Here is a 27,792-nt window from a genome sequence, read left to right as displayed (position 1 = left end):
TCAGAAAAGAAATGTTCCAAAACTTCCTTTCCCATTCCACTTAAACTGGTTCCCTACAATTACAACAAACATCTCCTGTGACATTAAATTGTCATCAGCTTGTGTGATTCCTAGTTCACTCAACCTTTTCTTCTTCATCTGGCCTTTCTGTGTAGAAGCTGCAACTAGTTCGTTTATAATTTCACAATTTCCTTCAACTTGTTCTGGAAGGTCAGCTCGTGCACAAAGCTCCATTTTGCCAGCTGCACATTGAATCAACTCTTCTAGATTCACTCTTTCAGCTGTATCTGCCTCTCCACTTGTTTGAATTTTAAGTGCTTTATTTTCTGGAGAAACAAATTATAACAAATAAAGTAAAAGAATACAAGCAAACCCAACTAATATATATATTTCTACACAGTCTGTTAGCACTTTCAAGTTTTTTCTGCCAAAGATTCTTGATTGTGTCTGAATTTTACAAATTCTTTACCATATGAATCTCAACAAGCAGCTATCTTACTCTTCATACCAGGGTCTCCTGACCTTCACAGAAACCCCCAACTTTGAATCATTTACCCTCTTCACCCTAGAATCTCATTCACTCAACAGACATTTCCTATCTGCTAAGCACTGCAGCACTAGGAGCTAGGATACAAAGATTAGTCAGACAGTGCTGGTTTTCTTTAAGTGAATTTCTAATTAACAGCCAATTCTAGATAGGCCCCATGATCCTCTCTCCATGGTGTTACTTTCATGATTGTTATAGGCAAATGAATTTTGCATTGTAACTGCACAATGTATTTAATGTTACTAATCATTTTTCTCCAGCTGGCTGCAGAAGAGAAAGATTTGAAGCATGAGAGATTTTTCTTGAATGAGAAAAATTGCTAAGATGAATGGGATCAGAGACAAAGAGCTGAACATGATCCCTAAAAAACAGCCAGCAAGAAAACAGAAATCTCAGTCCTACAACCTAAAGCAACAGGTTCCATCAGCGAATGACATGAGTGACCTTGCAAGTGGATTCTTCCACCAGAGCTTTCAGATCAAAGGCCTGCCCAGCTAACACTTCAACTTCACTCTGTGAGACCTGTGAGATGAAAACTTCTAGAGATACAAGTGATACAAGAACCTGAAGGTAACAAGGACCATTCTTTAAAGTGCTTTAAACTTCCTAATCTTTAAACATCAATGCTTACTCCTTCTCTAGGACTGAGATTTAACAGTGATATGGATCATAGCTGGAAATTCATCAGTTTCCACTGAGCTGGCTCACCTTTGCTGCCAAGAAAGGCAGCCTTTTCAATAAATGGTGATAAGAAAATTGGATATACATTTGTAAAAGAATGAAATTCAATCTCTATCTCTCACCTTGCACAAAAGTCAACTCAAGATGGATCAAAGGCCAGGAATGGCGGGACAAGCCTGTTATCCCAGGACTTGGGAGACTGAGAAAGGAAGATGGCAGGTTTAAGATCAGCCTCAGCAATATAGCAAGGCCCTCAACAACTTAGTGAGATACTGTTTGTTTCAAAATGAAAAGTAAAATAGGACTGGGGTTATAACTCAAAGGTAGATGGTCATGGGAATACCCTACCACACACACACAAAGATAGATTAAAAATCTAGAAATTACACCAAAAACTTTGTAATTTGCAGAATTACTAGAAGAAACTACTAATAATTACAATTACTAGAAGAAGACACAGGACTAACTCTCCAACATATACAAACTGGTAGACATTTTCTCAGTAATACCCCCAAAGCCTAGGAAATAAAACCAAGAATCAATAAATGGCATAACATCAAATTAAAAAGCTTATGCACCACAAAGGAAATAAAAGTTTTTAAGAACTTACACAATGGAAGAAAATCTTTGCCATCTACTCCCAATACAGAATCAAATATTTCAAATATATAAAGAACTCAAAAAACTTAACACCAAAAAAAACCCAATCAAAATATGGGCAATTGAACTGAATAGACATTTTTCAACAGAAGAGCTATAGTCAGCCTATAATGTTCAACAGCATTAACAATTAGAGAAATGTAAATCAAAACTACACTAAAATTCCACCTAACTCCAGTTAGAATGGGAATCATCAAGAATATAAACAATAAAAGCTGCTGGCAAGCTAGGCATGGTGGCACATGCCTATAAACCCTGTACTTAGGAGGCTAAGACATGAAGATTGCAGGTTCAAGACCAGCCTTGGCAACTTAGCAAGACTCTCAGCAGCCTAATAAGACCCTGTTTCAAGATAACAAGACCCTTTTTCAAAATAAAGATGTAGATTGGACCATGTGTTCAATCCCTAGCACCCAAAACCTAAGATGCTGGTGAGGCTGTGGAGAAAGACAAAATGCATATACTGTTTTTGGAACTGTACACTAATATAACCACTACAGAGATCAGTATGGAGGTTCCTCAAAAACTAGGACTAGAACCACCCAGCCCTCAGTATTTTTCCAAAAAAACTAAGGTAAGAACACAATAGAGACATAACTATACCCATGTTTATAGCAGTACAATTCCCAATAGCCAAATTATGAAACCAACCAATCCATGTATCCATCAACAGATGAATGATAAAGAAGAAAAAATAAACTATTATTTGTAGGAAAACGGATGGAACTACAGAGTATTATGCTAAATGAGAAAGGCCAGTCTAAGAAAGTCAAGAGCATATATTTTCTCTCATATGTGGAAGCTAAAAAGGACATAGAAAAATAAGGAATTTAAAATAATGTGGAGAGACATGTAGAATGGTGGAAGGGGATTGGAGGAGTTCAAATAGTACTATGGCAATATATGAAGGTATTACTATAAATTTTACTAGCATGTACAAGGAAGGAGGGGGAACAAGGTGGAATGCAGAAGGAATACACCAAAAGCTATGTGCATGTATCTTTGTATTACACTGAACCTATGATGGATGACTGCAATGCACTAATAAAAGTATTAAAAAAAAAAAAAGAGGGAAACTCCAGTATTCCCTGTAGAATTACAACTGGGCACATTCATTTTACTGCCTCCATCCTTAACAAATCCCACCATTGCTATCATATACCCATCCTTATGCCATACATTTACAGAAAGGCAAGCATGAAAACAAGGGAACTTGGAGACTACAGAAACTACAATATCAAGATTCTGAATGAGCAGTTAAACTAGTTGACCTTGAAAGGTTCTCTCACCTTGAGATTCTATAATGTTTTAATTTTACCGAGCTTCCCTAGCTCCATGCCAAAGCATGTTCCAGAATATTTTTTTTAAAAAAGGGAAGGGAGACTCAGGTCCTAATCAGTTTGGTGCTAAAAATAAATTACATCTGTTTTTTATATTAAAAAAGTAAAAAAAAAAAAAAATATATATATATATATATATACCTTCAGTTCCATTTTGAGCATTGTCTTGCAGGTCAGAGAAAATTGTAGGTTTCACCAAAACAACACCATAACCTTCATTATTATGAATGACATTATTTACCATGGATATTTTGGGAATGTCATAATGTTCATCTAAGAAGTCCTGTAACATTGAAAACAAAATTCTTAAGGGATTGTCATATTCAACACTACCTGCCTTAAAAACCTTTTTCCACATTAAACTAAAAATAAAGAAGAATAGAAAAGCTGTGCTTATTAATCCACTGTGGCTCAAGCTGGGTGACAGTTTCTGCAGATCTGAAGGCAGCAAGCATTCTCACAAAAGAATCACCAGCCACTGACATTATTACAATGTTTACAGTTCATGCTTCCCTAAACTGGAAAACAACAGAGCCCAACATGGGAACTTAACAAAACATGGTTTCTTAGGTGAAACCACTGAATCCTTGGAAAGAATGTGTTTCGGCCAATGCTCACCTTAATAAGAATCCCCTCCTTACAATGATGGATCCCATTGTCACTCAGGATACACTTACTCCCAGGATATATTTCTATACCAGCACCCTGTAAGTTACAATTTAAAAACAACCAGATTTCAAAAAGTTTATTGTAATTACTTTTTAGCCTTTAACACGTTACAAAGAGTACAAATGTAAAGTACAAAAATAAATAATTTTATTAGACATTTCTTATTAGATATTTCTAATCAACATTTCCATTTGCTCCATTTCCAACACACTGTTGATCATTTATCACTTTCAAAACATAACCACACAGCCGGACGTGGTGGCTCACACTTGTAATCCCCGTGCTTGGGAGGCTCAGACAGGAGGATCGCACAGGTTTGAAGCCAGCCTCAGCATAGTGAGGCTTTCAGCAACTTAGTGAGACCCTGTTTCCAAATAAAATATTTTTTTTAAAAAAAAGGTCTGGGAGTAAAGCCCAGAGGTAGAAAACCTCTAGGTTCCACCCCCAGTACCACCAAAAAAAAAAAAAAAAAAAAAAACCATACCACACATACACATACACGTGTGCGCGCACACACACACACACACACACACACACACACACACACACAAGCAACTGAGCTTCAACAGTTTATTTTATAAAAAATAAAATTAAAAAGTTGAAACTTTAAGAATCTAAATCTCTTTAAATTTCCATAAAGAAATTGTAAGATTATTTTTCTTCCTAATCTCTGTTTAGAAAAATGTTATGGCAGTACTTGAGAGGCTGAAACAGGAGAACTGCAGGTTCAAGGCCAGCCTCATCAACTTAGCAAGACTCTCAGCAACCTAGTAAGATGCTGTTTCCAAATAAATAAAATAGGGATGGGAGAGTAGCTTGGAGGTAGAACACCCCTGGGTTCAAGCCCAATACCAAAAAAAAAGTTACAGTGCTTACTGGCTACATAAGATTCTGCCACACACACACACTGGGGATAGAACTCAGAGGCATTCTGGGCTAAACCCCAGCCCTATTTTTATTCTTTACTTTGAAATAAGGTCTCACTTAATTGCAGAGGGCCTAAGTAGCTAATGCTGGCCAGGAACCTCCAATCCTCCTGCCTTAACCTCCTAAGTACTGGGATTACAAGCATGAGCCACCATGTCTGGCTGCTACATACGTTTGTTTGTTTATTTATTTATTTATTTATTGGTGCTGGGGATTGAAGCCAGGGGAATTCTACCTCTGAGCTACACCCTCAGCATGAGTCTTTATTCTGTTTTGAAACAGGTTCTCACTAATTTGCAGAGGGCCTCACTAAGTAGATGTGGCTGGCCTTGAACGCAGATCCTCCTGTCTCGGCCTCCCAAGTACTGGGATTAAAAGCGTGCGCCACCATATCCAGCTTGCTACATAAGATTCTGACTTAAAGTGTCTGAACTTCTTTGAAGAAATAAAGTTGAAATATCCATTTACATCCTGGTCCCATATTTTATTTATTTAAAAGCTAAACCAAATAACTACTCCTCCCAAAACATGAGATTATCATACCTTGGCACCATACAAATCCGAGTTCTTCATTAAAAATTCAGCAGATGTCCGTACTGTAACTCCTGTAGTTTCACACTGCAATACACAGTTCTCCAAGGTAGTCTTGCCCCGGTGAATGACTATGATGAAAATATATATAGCTGGCTGCTTTAAGAAGTAATGTGATACGCTGGGTGTGGAGGTGCATGCTTATAATCCCAGTACTTGGGAGGCTGAGACAGGAGGATCACAGGTTCAAGGCCAGCCTCAGCTATTTAGTGAGTCCCTCTGCAACTTAGTGAGACCTTGTTTCAAAATAAAGAACAAAGCCAGGCTTGGTGGCACACGCTTATAATCCCAGCATTCAGGAGGCTGAGACCCAGAGGATTGCGGTTTGCAGACAGCCTCAGCTACTTAGGCCCTCTGCAACTCAGTGAGACCCGGTTTCAAAATAAAAAGATAAAAAAATAGGGCAGGGGGTGTAGCTTAGAAGTCGAATGCCCCTGGGTTCCATCCCCAGACCCGCAAAAAATAAATAAATAAATAAATAAATATATATATAATATAAATATAAATATATATATATGTGTGTGTGTGTATATATATATATATATATATATATATATATATATATATATATATATAGAGAGAGAGAGAGAGAGAGAGAGAGAGAGAGAGAGAGAGCGCGAGCGCGAGCTAGGGGTGTAGCTCAGAGGTAGAATGCTCCTTTAATATATGGATAGGGTGTGTGTGTGTGTGTGTGTGTGTGTGTGTAATTTTGCTGGTACCTTGGGAGAAGAAAAAGACTCCCAAAAGATAGGGGGTACAGATCTTAGGAAACAAATATTAAAGTAATGTTTTGTGTTGCTATAATGTATAAAGAAGCAAGTTATTTAATTCCTGATTCTTGAGGCTGTAAAGTCCAAACAGCATGTTGTATGGCAAAATACCCCTTGGCTACATCAGGACATGGAGGAAAAGCAGAATGGAAAACAACTGCACGCAGAATAGGCACATGTATTAGTGAGAAAACAAGAGCGTGAGAGGAGCTGTGCTTGCTCATGCATAAGGACTCTTGGGAAGGAGAGCCTCATCCACTCTTGAGAGACCTGCCTACATTAATCCATTCATGGGGATGGAGCCCTTATGACCTAATTACCTCCCACTGAGCCCCATAAAAGTTCTACCATCCCACCACCACCACACAGAGAAACAAGCTTCTATCTTATAAGCCTTTGAGGGACAAACTATAATACAATGTAAAGGTAGCTCGACTCAGTCTAGTGTTAAACTGAACACAATTAAACAGACCACAATATTGAAAAGTTTAAAAAAAATTATGACAGAAAAGAAATCAATAATAAACTAACAAGTTTTCAAGAATAAGTTGTACTATTTTTCACTTTAGAGTGAGCTTCCGAACTCATCATGCTAATTAATAATCAGTCTTCCATATACTTGAACAGTATTTCATTAACTTCTATCTCCCAGAAAAAGTAAGATTTCCTTTCAAAGCCTAGAACAAATACACCAAACATTCAGATACTTACTTAAGATTCCTTCTACAGCATCATGCTGTACAAATTTTATGCTTGAGATTTTAATATCTGCACCTGTGCAATCCAGAAAAGTATCTCCTTTGCCTATCTTTTCAATCACAATATCATCTGGTAGACCATACCCTAAGAAAGAGAGCAAAAACAATAAGAGGTGAAATTTCTAAACACAAAAATGCTAGAACAGATTTCTCTAGTTCAAATAATAATTTAAGACCAGTCAACCTAGTTTGTTTAGGCCAAAATATTCTTTTTTTTTTTTTTAAGTGGTACTGGGGTTCCTAGAAACCCTTCTACCTCCGGGCTACACTCCCAGACCTATTTTTACAGTTTTTTTTTTTTTTTTTAAACAGGGTCTCTTAAGGCAACAAGGCTGGCTTCAAACCTGTACGATCCTCCTGTCTCCGCCTCCCAAGCGCAGGGATTACAAGCGTGTGCCACCACACCCGGCCAAAATATTCAATTTTTAACAATAACAATCCCCCATTCTGTCCCTGTTTCAGAAAGATTATTCTGTCAACCATCTTATGCTAGCTCAGCACTAAATTCACTTACAAAACTGTTATGAAAAATAATCTTGAGGACCCACAGTTCTGTCAAAGTGCTTTAAAGCATATAGCCCATTCTGTTTTTTTTTCTTTCTTAAGATTTTATGACTCTAACATAAATCACATTTGAGTAAGCCTAGCATCATTTCTCAAAATTGTCTAACTTTATTATTCTGTTTAACTTAAAACCTGACAAACTGACTTCAGTTTTAGCAACTAGGGGGAAAAAAAATCTACTTCATTCACCAGTAAAAAAAGAAATTGTGTGTGTGTGCGTGTGTGTATACTATATATGTATATGTATGTATATATCTACTTATTTTTTAAAGACATGGTGTCACTACGAAGCAATCCTCCCCTCCTTCCTCAGCCTACCCAGTGGCTGGGGCTATATATGTAAACCACTACACCTAGCTAAATCTTAAACCATCTTATACCATCTTTGACTAATAATGCAGGATAAGCCTCTGGTTGAGCTTACAAAAAATTAGAACATCAAAAAAATAGAGAACTTGCCTGACTTTCATCATATAACAGAAGTACACAAAGTTATAAGAACTAACTCAAGCTGGGCATGGTGGCGTACACTTGTAATCCTGTACTTGAGAGGCTGAGATAGGAGAATCATGGTTCTTGACCTGCCTAAGCTACTTATTGAGGCCCTCCGCAACTTAGTGAGACCTTGTTTCAAAATAACGGATAAAAAATAGGGCTGGGGTATAGCTCAGAGTTAGAATGCCCCTGGGTTTCATCCTCAGCACCGGAGGAGGAGGAGGAGGAAGAGGAGGAGGAGGAGGAGGAGGAGGAGGAGGAGGAGGAGGAAGAGGAGGAGGAGGAGGAGGAGGAGGAAGAGGGTCATTATCTAAGGAAGAGGTTTTTGTCTTTAGTAGATGAAAACTGCATTAAAGAGGAAAAGCCACTTAAAGAAAACAGAACAGCCTTCAGGGGTACTAGAGAATGGACTAAGGCTCCATATGCAAGAATGCTACTAAAGAGGATGAATGGAATGTGAGTTAAATTTGCTTCTGATTCTGTATTATGCATGTTTTCTATAATAGCCACTATTTATCTTCAGAATAAAAAATATAAAAAGAATTGCATATTGAGAAAAACACTGATTATGCAAATTATGTATTCCCTGCAGCTAAAAACATAGAAGCATCACCTCAACTGAATGGATTTTCTAAACAAGAGGTAAAAGCCCTACTCTAAGCACTCTTAATACCCTGCACATGGTACGTACTCAATACTTATTGTTACATGTCATAGGCATAGATCACTATTAGATAATCTACCTTATGCAGGAACTGGCACTCCATATAGTCACAGTAAAGATACCATCTGATTGCCCAATTCTCAAAAATGCCCTATGTTAGTAAATGTATAGTCATTTTTACATCTAGCTACCAGCATTCTATATAGTTATTTATGATACTCTGGCAATAACATAATTTCTTCACCAATCTTGGAAGAATCTTTTATCCACCATACAATCTATAATATCAATGCTATTTTCACTATGCAAGAAAACAAAGTGTGTTTATTGCAATGATTTATCCTGCAGATGTGTTATTTATACACATACATCTATTATAAGTCAAATATTAGGAGAAAAAAAACAAAAATTACACACATAAAACAAAAAAGGGGATAAGATGATGTAGCAGTGAACATCAGGAAATTAAACTACCTGCTTTGCTTCCATTAAGAAGTTTTGACAAGATTTAGAACATAGCTTAAGACATTTGTGAACAGCTGTGCAAGTCTTAAAATGATATATGTTGCCTTACAAGCTTTATTGCTAATTTGAGTCTGTTCTGGCAAATAGTTGAACAGGTGCATTTTAATTTGATACTTTAGAGAATTATGCAGGACCAAAGTGAACAATTGTAGAGTAACATAAATTTAGAAATCATTCTAATTATATACCAAAATTATAACTATTAAAAACCTAATTTTAATAGAATCCTCCCACATTAATGACCTCAAAAGTATACTTTGGCCAGGCATGGTGGCACACACTTGTAAACCCAGCACTTGGGAGACTGAGACAGGAGGATCACACAGGTTCAAAGCCAGCCTCAACTACTTAGTGAGGCTCTCAGCAACTTAGAGAGACCCTGTTTCCAAATAAAGTATAAAATAGGTCTGGGAGTATATCCCGGAGGTAGAAAAGCCCCTGGGTTCCACCCCCTAGTACCACCAAAAAAAATAAATAAATGAAAAATAAATACAAGTATACTTTGGCCAGGATACAAAGCGTAGCATTTGTAGACAGGCGTGGTGACACTGAGACTGGAGGATAACCATTCACGGACAGCCTCAGCTACTTACTGAGGCCCTCCACAACTTAGTCAGACCCTGCTTCAAAATAAAAATAAAAAATAGGGCAGGGGATGTGGCTTGGAGGTAGAAAAGCCCCTGGGTTCCACCCCCCAGTACCACCAAAAAATAAATTAATTAATTAAAAATAAATAAAAGTATACTTTGGCCAGGATACAAAGCATAGCATTTGTAGATGGGCGTAGTGGCACTGAGACTGGAGGATCACCCTTCACAAACTGCCTCAGCTACTTAGTGAGGCCCTCTACAACTTAGTGAGACCCTGCTTCAAAATAAAAAGAATAAAAAAAATGTAGCATTTGTGACACTCAGAAAAATTTCAAAGAATTAAAATTTTCTTTAGCTAGACATGGTACCACATGCTCGTAATCCTAATCCTTGGAAGATTGAGACAAGAAGATCGCCAACCTTAGCAACTTAGGGCCTCAGCAACTTAGCAAGACCATTTCAGAATTTTTTTAAAAAGGTAATTTTTAATACCAATTCAAGTTAAACACATTCACAAAAATAAGCAAATTTTGCCGGGCATGGTGGCGCAAGCTTGTAATCTCCGCACATGGGAGGCGGAGACAGGAAGATTGCGCAGGTTCAAAGCCAACAGGGCTGGCTTAAGAGACCCTGTTTCCAAATTTTAAAAAGTTTAAAAATAGGTCTGGGAGTGTACCCCGGAGGTAGAAGGTCTTCCAGAAACCCCAGTACCACCAAAAAAAAAAAAAAGCAAAATTTAAAAACAAACAAAAGACTAGGTACCAATATCTCCATAATATATAAGAGCAAGCAATGGATTAAAAAAATACTGTTTAAAATATATATATCCACATATTGGTGGGAATTTTTTTCTGTCCTGGAAGTTAAGCTTCTTTTTCATAAAATGCCTATAGTATGGAAGGTATACTTCTTCCTAGTGGTCTTTTTTAAACATGCGCCTGTAAATATCTTTTCAAAATATATACTGCCACAAAAACATACAAATCAGGTTGCTCAAACACTGAGTCAATCTGGTCAATCCCCTTAATGTTTGAAGGCAACTTATCCAAAATAAAATGGGTTGGCCAGGCGTGGTGGCGCAAGCTGGCAATCCCCGCGCTTGGGAGGCGGAGACAGAAGGATCGTGCAAGTTCGAAGCCAGCCGCGCTGGCTTAAGAGACCCTGTTTCCAAATTTTAAAAAAGTATAAAAATAGGTCTGCGAGTGTAGCCCAGAGGTAGAAGGGCTTCCAGGAACCCCAGTACCACCAAAAAAATTAAATAAAATTAAAAAAAATAAAATGGGTTGAAACCTCATTCTTAGAGCTTCAAGTGCATCATTGATTTACTGTTTACTAAAAAGATGCACGTGAGGCCCGGCGTGGTAGCACACGCTTGTTATCCCAAGCATTTGGGAGGCTGAGACAGGAGGATCAGAGTCCTCAGACAGCCTCAGCTACTACTTAGTGGGCCCCTCGCAACGCAGTGAGTCCCAAAATAAAGCTGGGAATGTAGCTCGGAGATAAAATGCCCCTGAGTTCCAGCCCCAATACCAAAAAAAAAAAAAAAAAAAAAAAAATGCATGTGCTGGACATGGTGGTGCACACTTGTAATCCTAGCATTTGGGAGACTGAGACAGGAGGATCATGGTTCGCACACAGCTTCAACTACTTAGAGAGGCCCTTTGCAACTCAGTGAGACTCTGTTTCAAAATAAAGAATAAAAACTAGGGTTGGGGGATGTCGCTCAGAGGTAGAATGCCCCTGGGTTCTATCCCCAATACTGCCAAAAAAAAAAAAAAAAAAAAAAAGATACATGAGAGTTTGGTTGTATTATAATGGGAATCCATCATTTCATTGCTGCTCAACCAGCAAGTGGCTTATTTTTATTTTAAAACTGACACTATACTTTTTCATCTCATTTGCTAGCAAACCAGTAAAACTTCTTCTTTTTTTTTTTTTTTTGCAGTACCAGGGATGGAACACAGGGGCATTGTACCTCTGAGCTACACACCTGGCCCTATTTTTTAGTCTTTTTTAGTTTTGAAAACAGGGTCTGAGTCACAAATGGCCTCGCTAAGTAGGTGAGGCTGTCCAAGAACCACAATCCTCCTGTCTCTACCTCCCAAAAGCTGGGATTACAAGCGTGTGCCACCACATCTGGCTAGTAAAACTTCTTTTGGTGTCAGTGCGATCTTCCATACTTACCTTCTAATTCAATGGAGTCAGCAATGGAGAATGTACCATGTACCACGTAACGACCAGGACAAACAATAACCGTGTCACCTTCATAGCAGGCGTTGATAGCAGACAATGGATCACTATGGAACTAGAGAACAACAACATATTGCATATATATTCCCCAAAAGCAACCTGAGTGTCACTCCAAGTGCCTTCATGTCTCTCTGAAAGTATAGCCCCTGAGGAAGCCAATGCATGCTTGGTGAGTTAGTTTCTGACAAAAGGCAGTGCTCTTACTACTTCCCATTTCACAGAAAATTCACTCTGGAAAGCTCCTATAAACACTTTGTAGAACTTGTGAAAACCTGAGTGAATCAAAAGCAGCAGCCACCTGAAGGAAAAAAAAAAAAAAAAAAAAAAAAACCTCTTACCTGAATTTCTATTTCTTCCTTATAAGAGTCCCCACAAAGCCTGTCCCTGAGGAGAGACCGTAGTAGTCCAGTCATTATGGTTGAGGAAACCACATGGGTGATCTTCTGGCCATTTGGACGGACACCTTTTGCTTGAATATTAGAGTTCTTCTGATAACCAAACACATACCTTAAAGAAACCAAACAAACCTATCAGTTCTCAGTAAGATAGCTAATAAGAAGTTAACTACATAGGAATAGCAAAGACACACATACCTCAATAAAGGATTCTCAATAAGTTTTAGCTTTTGTTTCAATTGTTCAATCTCCGAATACAGTTTTAACCCTTCTACCATGGAGATATTTTCCTGCTCAGAATCAGAATTAGAATTTGATAAACTGCTTCTCAGATTTAAAAATTTCCTGTAACTCTCCTCACATTGAGACAACAGACTGTGGTAGTCAACAATAAGTCCTGAAGGAACTCGGTCTTCAAGAATGTCATAATGCCTGAAAGTTTAAAAGCAAATTCAAATCCACATTTTCTTATCATTAAGACAGTCCCAAAGAACCAGCAAGAAAAGTATTTTATAGTATATAACAATTCAGGCACATGTTAAGTTGTTCTGATTAGCATGTTAAGTTGTTCTGATTAGTTAAGTTGTTCTGATTAGTTCAAAATCTTGAAAATCAGTAGGTAGCAGGAAACAATTTGAAAAGTGGGAGTAAGGAGCAAAAAAATCTCAATCACTTTGCAACAATGTGTAAAATTACCATATTTCAAAATTAGAAATTATTCAAATCAACTAGCTAAAGCACCATGGCACCTGGGAGTGGTGGTATACAATTGTATTCCCAGTACTTGGAAGGCTGAAACAGGAGGATCACAGGTTCGCAGAGAGCCTCCGCTACTTAATGAGGCCCTCCAAAACATAGAGCCTGTTTCAAAATGAAGAATAAAAACAGGGCTGGTAGTGTAGCTTAGAGGTAGAATGTCCCCCTGGGTTCTATCCACTGTGCCACAAAAAAAAAAAAAAAACACCAGAAAGTATGCTGGATATTCCCTCAGGGCAGTTATTAGAGATAGCCTTTGAGATTCTGAGAAAAAAAAGTAAAACTGTCATTACTAAATGAGAGTGATAGAAACAAAATAACCTTATAATGGATGACCTTATTGGCAAATAAATTTATTAAATTACATATCTTCTCAAATATAAGTACATATCAAAATATTAATGGATGCAACAAAATACTTTATGTACGTATAATCAAATTTATGGATATAAAATTGATGTATTTGAAAATAAAATATCATTACATACTGTGTGTGTGTGTGTGTGTGTGTGTGTGTGTGTGTGGTACTAGAGGTGGAACTCAGAGGATTTCTACCTCCAGGCTATACTCCCAGACCTATTTTATATTTTATTTGGAAACAGGGTCTCCTAAGTTGCTGAGAGCCTCACTTAGTAGCTGACTGGCTTCAAACCTGTGTGATCCTCCTCTCTCAGCCTCTCAAGTGCGGGGATTACAAGCGTGCACCACCATGCCCAGCTGCATATAGTTTTTTCTCAGCTAAAAGTACACTGACTAGCTATGCCATGGACAAGACCTTCTCAACCTTGGCTTAATATTAAGGAGCTTTTAAAAATCTGAGGAGCTTTTAAAAATACAAATACTGCCAGGTGTGATGGCGCACACTTGTAATCCCCAAGCTCGGGAGGTGGAGACAGGAGGATCATGCAGGTTTGAAGCCAGTCTCGCTGGCTTAAGAGACCCTGTTTCCAAATAAAAATATAAAAATAGGTCTGGGAGTGTAGCCCAGAGGTATAAGGGTTTCCAGGAACCCCAGTACCACCAAAAAAAAAAAAAAAAAAAAAAAAAAAAAAAAAAATATATATATATATATATATATATATATATATATATATATGTATGTATGTATATGTGCTCAGGCTCCAAATCAAACTGATCTCTAGAAATACAGACATATTAAAGTTCCTTAGGGATACTAATGTGTAGCCAAGATTGAGAACTATTGCCTAAGTAGTGGTTTAGAGCTTTTCTTCTATTTGTTCATTTGTTTTATTTTGTTTTGTTTTACTTAGTTATGCTCTGAATAAGATGAGGGAGGGGTGAACAGAACCACATTCTAAACATATTTACATCAAATTGTGGTAAACATAGAAATAATATTAAAATAAGTAAAAAGTAATCTTTCCCCAATTTTCAAGAAAATTAATTAGTGACTAATACTTAAAAAGTGAGGAGTTAATCTGCTTTGGTTAATCCAAACTCATTTAAAGATACTCTAGAAATCCACTTTACAAACAAGAAATTAGAGACTGAGCCACTTGACTATTTGATCAGGTCTATTAAGTCATGATGACTCAGACTCAAATTTTAAAATGTGTCTTAGCATTAACTTATGCCATTCAGCTCAATCAGCTTATTTCTTATTATATTGATACTTCATCATCTGGAAGCAATAAACCAATATCTGTGTCTCAGATCCCTAAGTTCTAAATGGTGTGTTTTGAACTAAAAAGGAAAAATATTTACCACACAGTGCACAATCAAGACAGTATAGTTGGATTCCTTTTAAATCTTGCGTGTTGGGTATCTCTACTCCTATGTTAACCAAGAGTTTTTTGTTTTGTTTTGTTTTTTTAAGGTAGTACTGAGAATAGAACCCAGGAGCATTCTACCTCAGAGGTACATCCTCAGCCCTATTTTATTTTTTTATTTTGAAACTGGGTCTCACTAAGTGGGGAGGGCCTCAATAAGTTGCTAAGGCTGGCCGCAAACCTTCAATCCTCCTGCCTCAGCCTCCCAAGTACTGGGATTACACACGTGCACCACAATGCCTGGCTGAAGAGACATTTTTTAGATCTACGTATATTTGATAACATTCTAATTTCTCCATCAAGTACCATGGTATCTTCCCTATAACTGAAAACAATTTCTCCCTTATGTTTTCCCATCTGCCAGTGATGTACAAAGTAGGTAAATCACTTCTTGTTAGCATATAAGAGGCTGTCAAATCAGAATTCAATTTTTCTCCAAGATCAAATTTGCCAGATACACATGATAGCCATTTACCATTACATTTCACTTGCAATCAAAACCATCATTGCAAGCATCTCAAATCTAGAAAATATTCAGGTGTTTTCAAATTCCAGTATTTTATTGAATACACTATGGGAAAAAAAATAAGCACATTGAAAAAGCTAAACAGAAATCACAGCCAACTTACAAAGAATTGAAATAAGACATACATAATTCTACCAAATAAAACCATTACTTAAACCAAAAGAAACTTCCTAAATTAAACTGGGTTCCACAAAAATGAAAAGGCTTATTGTATCATACAGTAAAAATCATCTTTAACACAAGAAAAAAGGTGATCTACAATTCTTTTTTTGGAATATAAGTTCTAATTTTATTGTTATTGTATTACTATTAAATTTTGGTTCGTGAATAAAAGGAAAAACTTACTGGACTTACAGCACCATCTAGTGGAAAGATAAATAGGTGCCACACTTAATAAGCTCAGTGTAGAACAACTATTTGGGTTGCATGGTTCATTTTTATATTTTTGTATGGAAGAGTTTTTCCCTACCAAAATGATAAATTAGAAAAAAATGTACTTTAGTAATTTTTATTTCCATGAATACAAACTATTTAATATTTTTCATCTATTTGTCAAATAAGAGCTTGACAAAACATTAGAGTAAAACCACTTATCTTTAAAAGTATTCTTGAAAAACTAAAAGCAGAGTCAGGTGTGATGGCGCACACTTGTAATTCCAGTACTTGGGAGGCTGAAACAGGAGGATCACAGGTTTGTGGTCAGCCTCAGCTACTTAGTGAGACCCTGTTTCCAAATAAATAAAAAATAGGACTGGGGGTGTATATCAGAGGTAGAATGCCCCTGGGTTTAATCACCAGTACTGAAGAAAAAAAGGAAAAAAAAGTTGAAAGCAAAGGAGTCTTCTATAGTCCAAACAATTTCACTGTTTTTTAAACAATTATCTTTGGATTTAACAAAAGACATTTAACATACTAACTCAACTGATTTTTATTCAGATTCACAAATAGTGTGTTATTAATTAACTTCTCTGCTTCTAAACTCAGTTTATAAACACAAAATGCAGGCACCTCTGCACTTCACACAATCTGCATTTTAACTTGTCATGATATTGTACTGCTTGTAAATTGGCCTGTTTCTATCTGTGGACCCCTGGTGTGTGGGGGTGGGGAGGGTCAAGGTAGATAGCACCTCTTTTGTGCATATAAGTGGGCACAAGGGCAGAAGCAGAGAAGCTGGGTGCCCTCACACTGTCTTCTCTTGAGGGAAAGGTTAGAGAGCTCTCCCTTGTTAAGGCTTGCTGGTCTAACTCTGTATCTTATCCCTCATTACATTAGAGGTAATCCCCCAAACTTCTTAAAGCTACTTTTAAAAAGCTGATTTATCCTTACACTTCAACTACACACGTGCCTAAGTTAAAATGACATTGCTATTTCAAGTTGCACAACCAGTGTTGTATACTTAAGACTTACAGGCTTTAATAAACTTGATAAATGCTCTGATTTCCAAAAGAGAATGTTTCATGAATAAGCAGCATTATTTGGAGGAACAGGCACTTCAAGACTTGCCCTGGGTACTTATAAAAAATAAAATTAAAATAAATGCTTACAATCTCAATCGAGGTTCAACACATCTGACAAAATAATCATATTCATCCTCCTCTTCTTCATCCCAACTCCTCCAAATGTTTTGGTAGAAAAACCTGAAAAAGAGGTTACTATCATTTAAATTCAATCATTGGGGCAAAATGTTGGATTTTTGGAGGGGTGAGAGCTGAAGAATAAATCACAACAATTCTACCAACTATAGCAAATATACATTATATTTGCCATAACAAAATACATTACTGCATATTTTCTATAATTGACAGTCCTGAATCATACAAAATATAAATCTTTTTCAGATCAAAAGTTTTTCTTTATTTTGGCCGTACTGAGTTGACTCAGGGGAAGTCTGCTTCCAAGCTACACCCTCCAACCTTTTTTATATTCGTTATTTTGAAACAGGGTCTAAGTTTCAGAAGGCCTCACTAAGTAGCTGAGACCGGCCAAGAGATTACAAGTGTGCACCACCATACCTGGCTAGCTAAAGTTTTTCTAAAACACTGGTTTAATTAGGACTTTTATCAGATTTAGTTATTAACCACCAGTAATGGGGCAGACAATATTGCCATTGTTGAGACAGAAAAGATTAGCAGAGAAACAGATTTTGGGTTCAAAATGAAGTTGTTTTTATCATGTCCTTGTTGTGATGCGTATTTGATACACCAGTAGATAAAGCCCTGTCTGCAGATGAATACAGAACCCCAGAGCTCAACGGAAAGGTAAAAGCTAGAGACAGAAATCTGGCAGGTGTGAACATACTGATGGTATTAATGCACTAGATGAGATCATAACATAAAGCACTAGTTATCAACCCTGGCTAAACATTAGAGTCCCCTGGGATCCTTTTAAAAATATATTCCTGTGGACGTGGTGGTGCATGCTTGTAATCCCCATGGTTGGGAGGCGGAGACAGGAGGATCGCACTGGTTCGGAGCCAGCCTCGCTGGCTTAAGAGACCCTGTTTCCACATTAAAAAAAGTTAAAAAAATAGGTCTGGGAGTGTAGCCCGTGGGAGTGTATCCCAGAGGTAGAAGGGCTTCCAGGAACCCCAGTACCACAAAAAAAAAAAAAAAAAAGTATTCCCTATCCTAGACTGACCAATCCTAATTCCATTGTGGCATTCACATTTTTTAAAGCTTCCCAAGTGATTTTAAAAAATTTTTATTATGGAAAATTTCAAACATATACAACAACAAAGAACATTCATGATACCATGAATCCATCACCCAGCTTCAGCAATTATCAAGTCACAGGTAATCTTACTCATCTCTACCCCACCCACTTACTCCTGCTCCTCTTCCTCCACCATCCTAACACTGCATTATTTTAAAGCAAATCTCAAACATACCACATCATTCATAAGTTTTTGGTATATATCTCTAGAATAAGTCATTATACCTAAAAAGTTTTGATTCTCTAATATGAAATATCAAGTCAATGTTTATATTTCCCTGTCTCTTGCTGTTGTTTCATAAAATTTTATCAGAATTCAAACAAAGGTCAGCTGTTGCATTTAATTGACACCTCTTAAATCACTTTATTTTATAGAAACCCTTTCAATTTACTTAGTATTTTCCCACATTCTGAATCTGATTACATTCTTGTGGGGTCACTTAACATATTTTTCTGTTTCCTTTATTTCTAGTAAATAGTAAGATCTAGAAACTCAACTGGCTTCAAGAAATATTTTTTTCACATGAATACTTCGAGATATAATGTACCTCTATGAGGCAGCAGAGAACGTCCCATCTCTTTTCATAAGATTAACCAATGGCTTCAGGTGTTACCATCCTTATCCATACACTACAAAATCCCCTATATTAGTTTTTCACCTAATGGTTGAAACCGTAATTGATAATCACTGCCTATAACCTTTATTTCATGAGTGATTAAAAAATACTGATATTCTATCCTTCTTTCTTCATTTGTTAGTGGGAATTTTTCTATTCATTTATTTATTTTTGTGGTACTAAAGATTAAACCCAAGGGCATTCTACCTCCAAGCTACACCCAAACCACTATTTTATTTCTTTTTCATTTTGAAACAGGGTCTCATTAAGTTACTGAGGGACTTGCTGAGTTGGTGAAGCTAGCCTCAAACCTGAGATCTTCCTGCCTCACCTTCTCAAGTACTGGGATTACTGTTATGTGCCACCACACCCAGCTATCAATTGGAATACTTCCACAAAGAAAATCCCCAAGTGACTCTTCTAGTGTGCTACCAAGGTTAATTAGAGGTAAAAGAGTAAATGCCTGTTATGGTTTGAATGTCCTCTCCAAAGCTCAAATTAAAACTGAATTACCACTGTAATTAAGTAATTAATATTGTAATACAGTATTAAGAGGTAGAACTTTTTTTTTTTGCAGTACTGGAGATGGAACCCAGTAGCATTCTGCCTCCAAGCAACACCCCCAGCCACATATATATATACATACACACACATACATATATTTTTTTAATTCATTTTGAAAGTCTCACTGAGTTGCAAAGAGCCTCACTACGTAACCAAGGTTGGCTTTGAACCTGCACAATCCTCCTGTCTCAGCCTCCCAAATGCTGGGATTACAAGCATGTGCCACCATGCCCAGCTAAGAGGTACAACTTTTAAGAAATAATTCATGATGACTCTACCATGCTCTTGGACTTCACAGCCTCTAGAACAGTGAGCTAAAACCCTCCTATTATTTATAAATTAACCAGTTAGTGGTATTACTATAGCACCAGAAGACAAGATGAAGACATGACATAGGATTGATTCCCAGGTAACTGACCTTCTAAAATTTGAGCATGAGAGGACGAACTGGCCAAGATGACTTAGGAAAGGAAGCCAGTAAGATACCATCTGACCAGTAACATGCCAAAAGCTAAAGGAAGATGTATGAAGATGGGAATGATCAAAAGCCAAGAGGTCAAAGCAGGATGAGATCAGAAAAGTGTCAACTGGATATGAGAACATGTAAAACTTTAGTGACCTTGGGCACAATTCAGTAGTGAGTGGAAGTAGAAGTGTTGCAGTGATACCAAGTACAGACTGTCAGTACATCTCTTTCAAGTTCTGCTGTAAGGGAAGGAGCACTGAAAATGAAACTGACTCTGAATTCTTATAGGTAGTGTATTCATCCTTTGGAGTGATTTTCAGTTTTTTTGTTTGGGTTTTTTTTTTGTTTTTTTTTTTCAGTAATGAGGATGAATCCCAGGGGAATTCTACCTCTGAGCTACACCCCCAGCCATATGTTTCTTTATTATTCTTTATTTTGAAATAGGGTCTCACTGAGTTGCAAAGTGCCTCACTAAGTAGTAGCTGAGGCTGTCTGCAAACTGTGATCCTCCTGTCTCAGCCTCCCAAATGCTGGGATTACAAGCATGCTCCACCATGCCCAACTTAGTTTTGTTTTTAATTGAACCCAATCATGCCCCTATTCATAAAAAAAATAAAAAATAAACCACCTCTCTTGCCCTCAGAATAAAGTCCTGAGGTTGGTGATAGTACACGGATTAACTATTCTGACTCTAAAGTACTTTCCCTGCTTAAGAGACTTAGCATGTAAACTCCCAGTTTCATAAGCTCTTTCATACCTACATAAAAAATGTCAATAAGAAATCTGCCACCTTCTAGTAAACTTATATTGACATTTCATAACTCTACTCAAATATCATCCTCACCTGTATGGTACCAGGCATTTACATATCATTCACATCCTCACTTCCTCCATTGTTTATTCTTTCAAGCCAAAAACCTGGGAGTTGGCCTTGACTTCCTCCATATGTAATCATATCTTCTCATTCTTCACATCTTCACCACCAAGTTCCAACCACTTTACTTTTTTCTTTTTTTGTGGGGGTGGGGGGAGGTGGAGGAAGTGGTACTAGGTACTACAGATAGAACCTAAATATACTACTATACCTCTGACCTACATATCCAGCCCTTTTAACTTTATTTTGAAACTATCTTACTAAGTTACCTCATTACCCATGCAGATTCTCCTGTCTCTGCCCCCCAAGTACTAAGATTATAGGTCTGGGCCACCATGCCCAGCTTCTCTTTTTCAAAAAGCCCTCATCTGTCCTTCCTCAACCCTACTCTAGCTCTCTCTTGCCTCTTAATTGACTTCCCTATCCCATCTCCGTCCATTCATTTTCCACACAGATGCCAGAATGAACCTTTTAAGACACAAAATTGGTTATATTCTCCCAAGAATGAAAACTCTTCAATGATTTCCCACTGCTCTTAAAGACAAAAATGACTAATTAGCTGACAAAGCCCTACACTTTCTTATCCCTGCCAACCTCTCCAGCACGGCTTCCTAGGTCTCTCCCAGCTTTTCCTATGTACGGACCACGCTATCTTTCATCTCCTTAAACTCACTGAGTCCCCGCACCTGTACCCACTTTATCTAGCTAAATCTTTAGACCCCCACTCAAATGTCATTTCCTCAAGAAATAACAATAGAACAGCAACCTATCCAAGTCTCTTTAATTCTTCATGCCACTCATTGCCATTTCCAGTCACAGATATATCTTTTGTTCTTTTTTTAATTTTTTTGGTATTAGGGATTGAATCCAGGGGTGTTCCGCCTCCAAGCTACACCCCCATCCCTTTTTTATTTTTTAAACAAGATCTCTCTACACTGCTGAGGCTGGCAATCCTCCTGTCTCTATCTCCCAAGTACTGGGATTACAAGCATGTGCCACCACAGCCAGCACAGATATACATACCTTCATATGATTTGTCATCGAAGCTGATCGCCCACCCTTAACTGAGCTTTAACTGATGATGACTGGATCTGTTTTATGGACCAGTCATACTGAGGACTAAGCTCTCAAGTTTTTATCGAATCAATGAACAAATGAATACCTCATAACCTGACCTTCTCTGAGTGCTGACCAGAATCTGAGCCCTCAAAATGAAGAGGTAGAATGCCCCTGGGTTCAATCCTCAGTACCACACACACATACACACACAAAAAGTAAGGTCTCTAGTAAATATACAGAAGCTCCAAAAATGTGTGCGCACATGTGTGTGTGTGTGTGTGTGTGTGTGTGTGTGTGTATAAGGAACCATTAGACAAAAGATTTATCTGAAATTTTTTAAAATACCTATTAATCCAGATATTATGGGCTTTCTTTCTCATTTAAAGGACAAGGAGTATACTTATACAAGTAGAAATAAGTATTTAGGAAGTAGCCTGATACATTCTTGAAAAAAATGTGAATTAGTCTTCTAAATATATAGATACTGAGCCGGGCGTGGTGGCGCATGCTTGTAATCCCCGCGCTTGGGAGGCAGAGACAGGAGGATCGCGCAGTTTCGAAGTCAGCCACGCGCGCTGGCTTAGGAGACCCTGTTTCCAAATGAAAAAATGTAAAAATAGGTCTGGGAGTGTAGCCCGGAGGTAGAAGGACTTCCAGGAACCCCAGTACCACCAAAAAAAAAAAAAAAAAAAAAAATTAAAAAAAAAAAAAAATATATATATATATATGTGTGTGTGTGTGTGTATGGAGAGAGAGAGAGATACTATTTTACTTCCTTCCCTCTTTTTATCCTCTTATATTTAAATATAGCAACCATAAGCCTTAGCATCTACAACTTCTAAAGCAGTTTTTAAATCTGTACAAAACAAATAAGAATCTATCTTGATAGCACTGGGGAAATCAAGTGAAGAGTAAATAAGAATTCCTTGTACTATTCTGAAATAATCACAAAATAAATATTTGAAATATTTTTAATTATTTTTAAATTTAAAAATATTTTCCTAGGTACTGGAGGTGTGACTCGATGAAGAACACTTCCCTAGCATGTGCAAAGGCCCAGGGTTCCCTCTCCAGCACTACCAAAAAAAATGAAGTTCCTAATTTTTGAATATTTTTAAATATTGGAGTTTTAAAATTTGAGTTTTAAATCTGAATCTAACAAAAACCAGAATTACTTTATTTCATCCAAAGTTTCTGTCCATGAGTTTATTTATATCAACTTCTCCTACCTGACATGCTCAATTGCAAGTGCTGTCTGGTCAAACACTCCAGAATCATCAAACACCACCCACAGGTCCTGTAGGGGCAGCCGATATTCCTTCAGATCAAGGAGCTCTTTCATGCACTCCAAGGTAAAAGTGCTCATTTCAGACTCATAGATATATGGTTCCGCAAGCTTCACTACTGCCTTCAAAGCTGAAAAGTCCACATCTATAACCTGAAATTTAAAATGTTACTTAAGACATGGAAATTAACAGATACATTACTAATAAACACTACTGACAGCCTAACTTTGTTTAGCACAAAACACTACTAATAGCCTAATTTTGTTTAAGCATAAAGTGGGGACAGGGACCCTTCTTTCATAATACAAAGGATAAACAAAACAGGTCTGGCTCTTACCTTCATGTTGCTTTCATCATAATCAGGAGAAAAAAATGAACAAGATGATGATGAGTGTGTGACAGAAAATAACTATAATGGATAGTGATCTGGTTTTGCTGAGATGGCCAAGGGAAGTCGCCTCTGAGCTGAGAAGAATGAAAAGGAAGCTGCCATCTAGTATCAGGAAAGGTACAGAAGTTCTTGAAGCAGAGACAAGCTTGGCAGCTGGAGAAGCAAAAAGGTCGCACTTGCTGGAACCACAGGGAGAAGGCTGTGAGTGCGTGGGGTCAGCAAGAGATGGGGTGAGAGAGAGGCAAGAAGACCAGGACATGAAGGGCATCAGAAGGAGCTCGGATTTACCTGTTCTCTACCATAAGGAGAAGCCCGAAAGGCAACACTAGGCCTTTGGTAAATCCAATGCATAAAGGGTTTTAAGCAGAGAAATGGCACATTTGTCTTTTATAACAATGCTTTTGACTGCTTTTTTAAAAAGTGATTGTGCTTCCTTTACAGCTAGGACTCTAGATTTGGTTTTACCAGTGAGATTCATTCATGCAGAATTTGTATGGTGGACGCCATATTTCTGTAGAGGCAACAGCTAACAGACAGCCTTACATTGCTCTCTGTAATGCAATAGATGTGTGAAGAGAACAGAGGCAGCCATAGTTAAGTGACCTGCTAGTAGATTTTGATGCTTCCCCCAACCCCATCCCCAACTCTTCTATGGATTCTATATGCACCGAAGGCCCTTATTAAAAGCTTCCGCTTCCGAGTGTGGTGGTGCAAGTTTGTGATCTCAGTACTTAGCAGGCTGAGACAATAGGATCGCAGGTTCACACCCAGCCTCAGCAACATAGTGAGACCCTGTTTAAAGGAAAAAAAATAGGGCTGGGGTTTTATCTCCTGGGTTCAATCCCCAGTACCAAAAAAGTATATTTGATTTAATATATCACCAAAATAATAAATTGATGTTTTTACTAGTTTATTGTAATTTACATCATAGTGAGATTCAAAGTGATATAAACATACATGAATGTATCACCCAGTGTGCTTTTAATAAAAGGAATCAATATGGAAAAGTAAAAATTTAAAAAAAGTGATTGTAGGGAAGAGGGGTACTACCACAACTAAATTAATAGACCAAAGATATCAGCATGACCCAAATTTTAAAACTCACAAGAAATAGCTGCAACCCACTACTTCATACATAATTACTGGAGTATATGATGTCATTTTCTATAGAAGCAATAGCAAGAATTTGTATTCACACTCCCTGGCTTAACATTTTAGTTAACAGGGGTTTTTTTTATGGTCCAGTTATCAGAAAAAAGTTCACAGCTGTAACTGGAGTGCAAATTTAATGTAAAAGGCCAAGTCAGTAGAAAAATGAAATTTTTACCTTCTGCAGTAGACATATTATCAAGAGATAATCACACATCTACAATTTTTTTTTTTTTTTTTTTTTTTTTTTTGGTGGTACTGGGGTTCCTGGAAGCCCGTCTATCTCCGGGCTACACTCCCAGACCTATTTTATTTTTGGAAACAGGGTCTCCTAAGCCAGCACGGCTGGCTTCGAACCTGCGTGATCCTCCTGTCTCTGCCTCCCACGTGCAGGGATTACAAGCGTGCGCCACCACGCCCGGCTACACATCTACAAATTTGTTAGGCAAAAACAATGGACTCGTTTTTAAATTGGTTTAAAACATATTTGGTTTGAGGTACTTAATGGGCTACAACTAAGATAAAAAATTAACTGAAACTGTGTTTTCATAATTAGACCTTGTTTCTCAATGATCTAAAATATCTCCTCTACTTCATAGGTTTATAATCCATTTTCCTTTGTCAAAGGACACTGAAATTTAAACCACCTTAATTTCCTCCTTGCTCCTCCTCAGTCCTCTTTAGAATTTGCAGAACACTTCATAGACTGTGGCAATTAAATGTGGAAAACATGGTATTTTCAATCAGCTCATAAACTTTAATTAAGAATAAGCACTTTGACTCTAACAGTCTAAAGTATTGTAACAACAGAATTAAATTTACCTCGACCAGCACCTCAAACACATTAGTGTGCCAGACTGCCCGCCATCCAGATGGTTCAAGGACCTTCTCCAAGAACTCAGCTGTGAATTCTCTTACCTCAGAGGCCTTGCAGTCGGCTACAAACAAATTAAATACAGTAAGAATTGAGTATGTATAAAGCAGAGAGAAAATAATAACTTCATTTAAATCCACTTTCTCAAAAGCAACAACTGGCAATCTGAGGGACTCAATAAACATATCTGTAAACTTAAAAAGATAAAAGAAGCAAAAAAGAGAACCTACTCACCTAAAATGTAATCTTGATAGGCTCTGAATCGTTCATAGAACAAAAGATGACTTGTTTGAAAAATTTCTGGGAAAACAGTTTTTCCTTCTAGCACAAAACTTTGTAAAGTAGTACCTGGCTTATTATGATAACTACAATCACTGTATGAATCTTGATCTTGGAACAGACCTAAAGAACAAAAACAAGCAGGCTCAACTACCTCAGACACCTCCAGAGTGCTTCTATTTTCACATCCTTGCTCAGAAATACCAAACAAAATACACATAAGGATTTGGGCATGAATATTCTACTTACTTCTACCATTGTCAGAAAAAAACTAGCTTCCAGAGCTAAAAAAAAAAAAAAAAAAAAAAAAAACCTCAAAATCCAAAGTCTACTTTAAACAACAAGAGCTTAAGATTTTACACAGATTAGTTTTTCTTGCTCTTCTGTGAGGTTTTGGAAAGAAGCAGGGGGAAGTGGATTATTCGAAGGGAAGGGTACTGGGGCTTAAACCCAGGAGCATTCTACCTCTGAGCTTCATCCCCAGCCCTATTTTATATTTTATTTTAAAACAGTCTCTCACAAGTTGCAGAAGGAAACAACCATGTTGTTCATTAGGTTTTTAGAACTTGTCCACCATTTTGAGGGGGGAGAGGAGGGTACTGGGGGTTGACTATACCCCCAAGCTACCTCCCTACACCCCAAGCCCTTTATATTTGAAATAGGGTCTTGAGTTGCTGAGGCTGAGGCTGGCCTGAAACCTGTGATCCCCCAATCTTTACTTCCCAAGTATTGGGATTACACATATATGACACCACCCTCAACCAAAATGTATTCACCTTATAACTAAAACTTTGTACTTAAAAAAATCTCCCCATTTTCCCTCACCCCTTGGCAACTACTACCTATGATCAGTTTCCCCGAACTCAGCTGTTTTACTTGTTCTTAGCTTGTTTTTTTTTTTTAAACGGGGCTCTTTTTGTCTTTTTTGGAACCGGGGATCGAACCCAGAGCACCATACCTGCAAAGCAGGCGCTTTGCCACTGCTCAGCTGTTTTAGATTCCACACATTTAAGTGATTGCATGCACCCTTTTTCTTTAAAACCACTTCAAAAATGCAAATCTTTTACATATTGTTGCATTTGGTTTTCCTCACAAATAGAACCATTAGCTCTGTTTTCCAAGGGGGAAAACTGAAGCAAGGCAACTTTTGCCAATTCACAATGTAGGCTGGTAATGGAATTAAGTCACACCTACATTTTCTCACTTCCCAGAACTCTTTCCACTATGTAAGAGAGCTGAAAATGTTAGAGAACGCAAACTCCTTAAAATGTCAGAAAAGAAAACCAGCGGTCCTGAACGCGCTTCAGTGTAAAGCACTTGCAAGGCCTTGGGATCAATTCCCAGCGACCCCTCCCCATCAAAAAATTAATGGAATCTCCACGTAGAGATCGGAAGGGCTTGAGAACTTCCAAACCTGGGTTCCATTTCTGGGCCCTGTCCCGCACTAGCTCCCCTACTTTGGGCGGGTGACCAGCCCTCGCTGCCCAGAAAAACTATCTAGGCCAAAGGCCCAAGCTTTCTCCTTTTTCGAAAAAAGGCGGTGTGGTTTCAGATCTCTTTGGAGATGCGAATGAAAAAGAACAACAATCACAAGGCGAATCTCCTACAGTCCAGGCACACGGGAATTTCAGCGCCTGCAGCTCCCTCCGGCCTCGGGAAGCGGAGCTGCCAAGTGCCCCGGGAGCGCCGAGGATGCTCACCTGTCTCCAGCGACGCCGCGCCCCCCTCGGGCCCCATGGCGGGCCCCTGACCGCCACCCGTCAGCAGCCCGTCAGCCATTTCAAATCTCGGCGGGCCGCCTCTCGGTCGGAAGAGGAGGACGAGCGCACCTCCGATTGGGCAGCCGGGCGAGGCGGTTCCTCCGGAGCCCCGCCTTTTCCGGCCTCGCAGCCTCTTGGAGAGCTGCGGCGCCACCTATAGGCCCGGAGGACCGCGGCCCTCCTCTAAGCCTCCAGCCTGGTTTACTGGGACCAATTTGGACAATTTAGGGCATAATTTGGCATGATTTCTGAAAAATGAA

General features: G+C 38.1%; 1 protein-coding gene across 1 annotated transcript; it reads right to left on the bottom strand.

Moving 5' to 3' along the window:
• Positions 1–27,551, bottom strand: SHCBP1 (SHC binding and spindle associated 1; the record flags this gene model as incomplete). Its single annotated transcript, XM_080703541.1, has 13 exons — positions 1–326; positions 3,370–3,511; positions 3,847–3,933; positions 5,368–5,486; positions 6,897–7,028; positions 11,966–12,086; positions 12,370–12,538; positions 12,625–12,858; positions 17,046–17,138; positions 23,023–23,231; positions 25,442–25,557; positions 25,728–25,895; positions 27,380–27,551. The coding sequence occupies 13 exons, from the start codon at positions 27,549–27,551 to the stop codon at positions 1–3; spliced, it is 2,088 nt and encodes a 695-aa protein (XP_080559667.1).
• Positions 27,552–27,792: the final 241 nt, after the last annotated feature.

This window comes from Muscardinus avellanarius (genome assembly GCF_963383645.1).
Source record: "Muscardinus avellanarius genome assembly, chromosome: 10".
Taxonomy (NCBI): domain Eukaryota; kingdom Metazoa; phylum Chordata; class Mammalia; order Rodentia; family Gliridae; genus Muscardinus; species Muscardinus avellanarius.
This window is presented reverse-complemented; position numbering and strand designations above follow the sequence as displayed.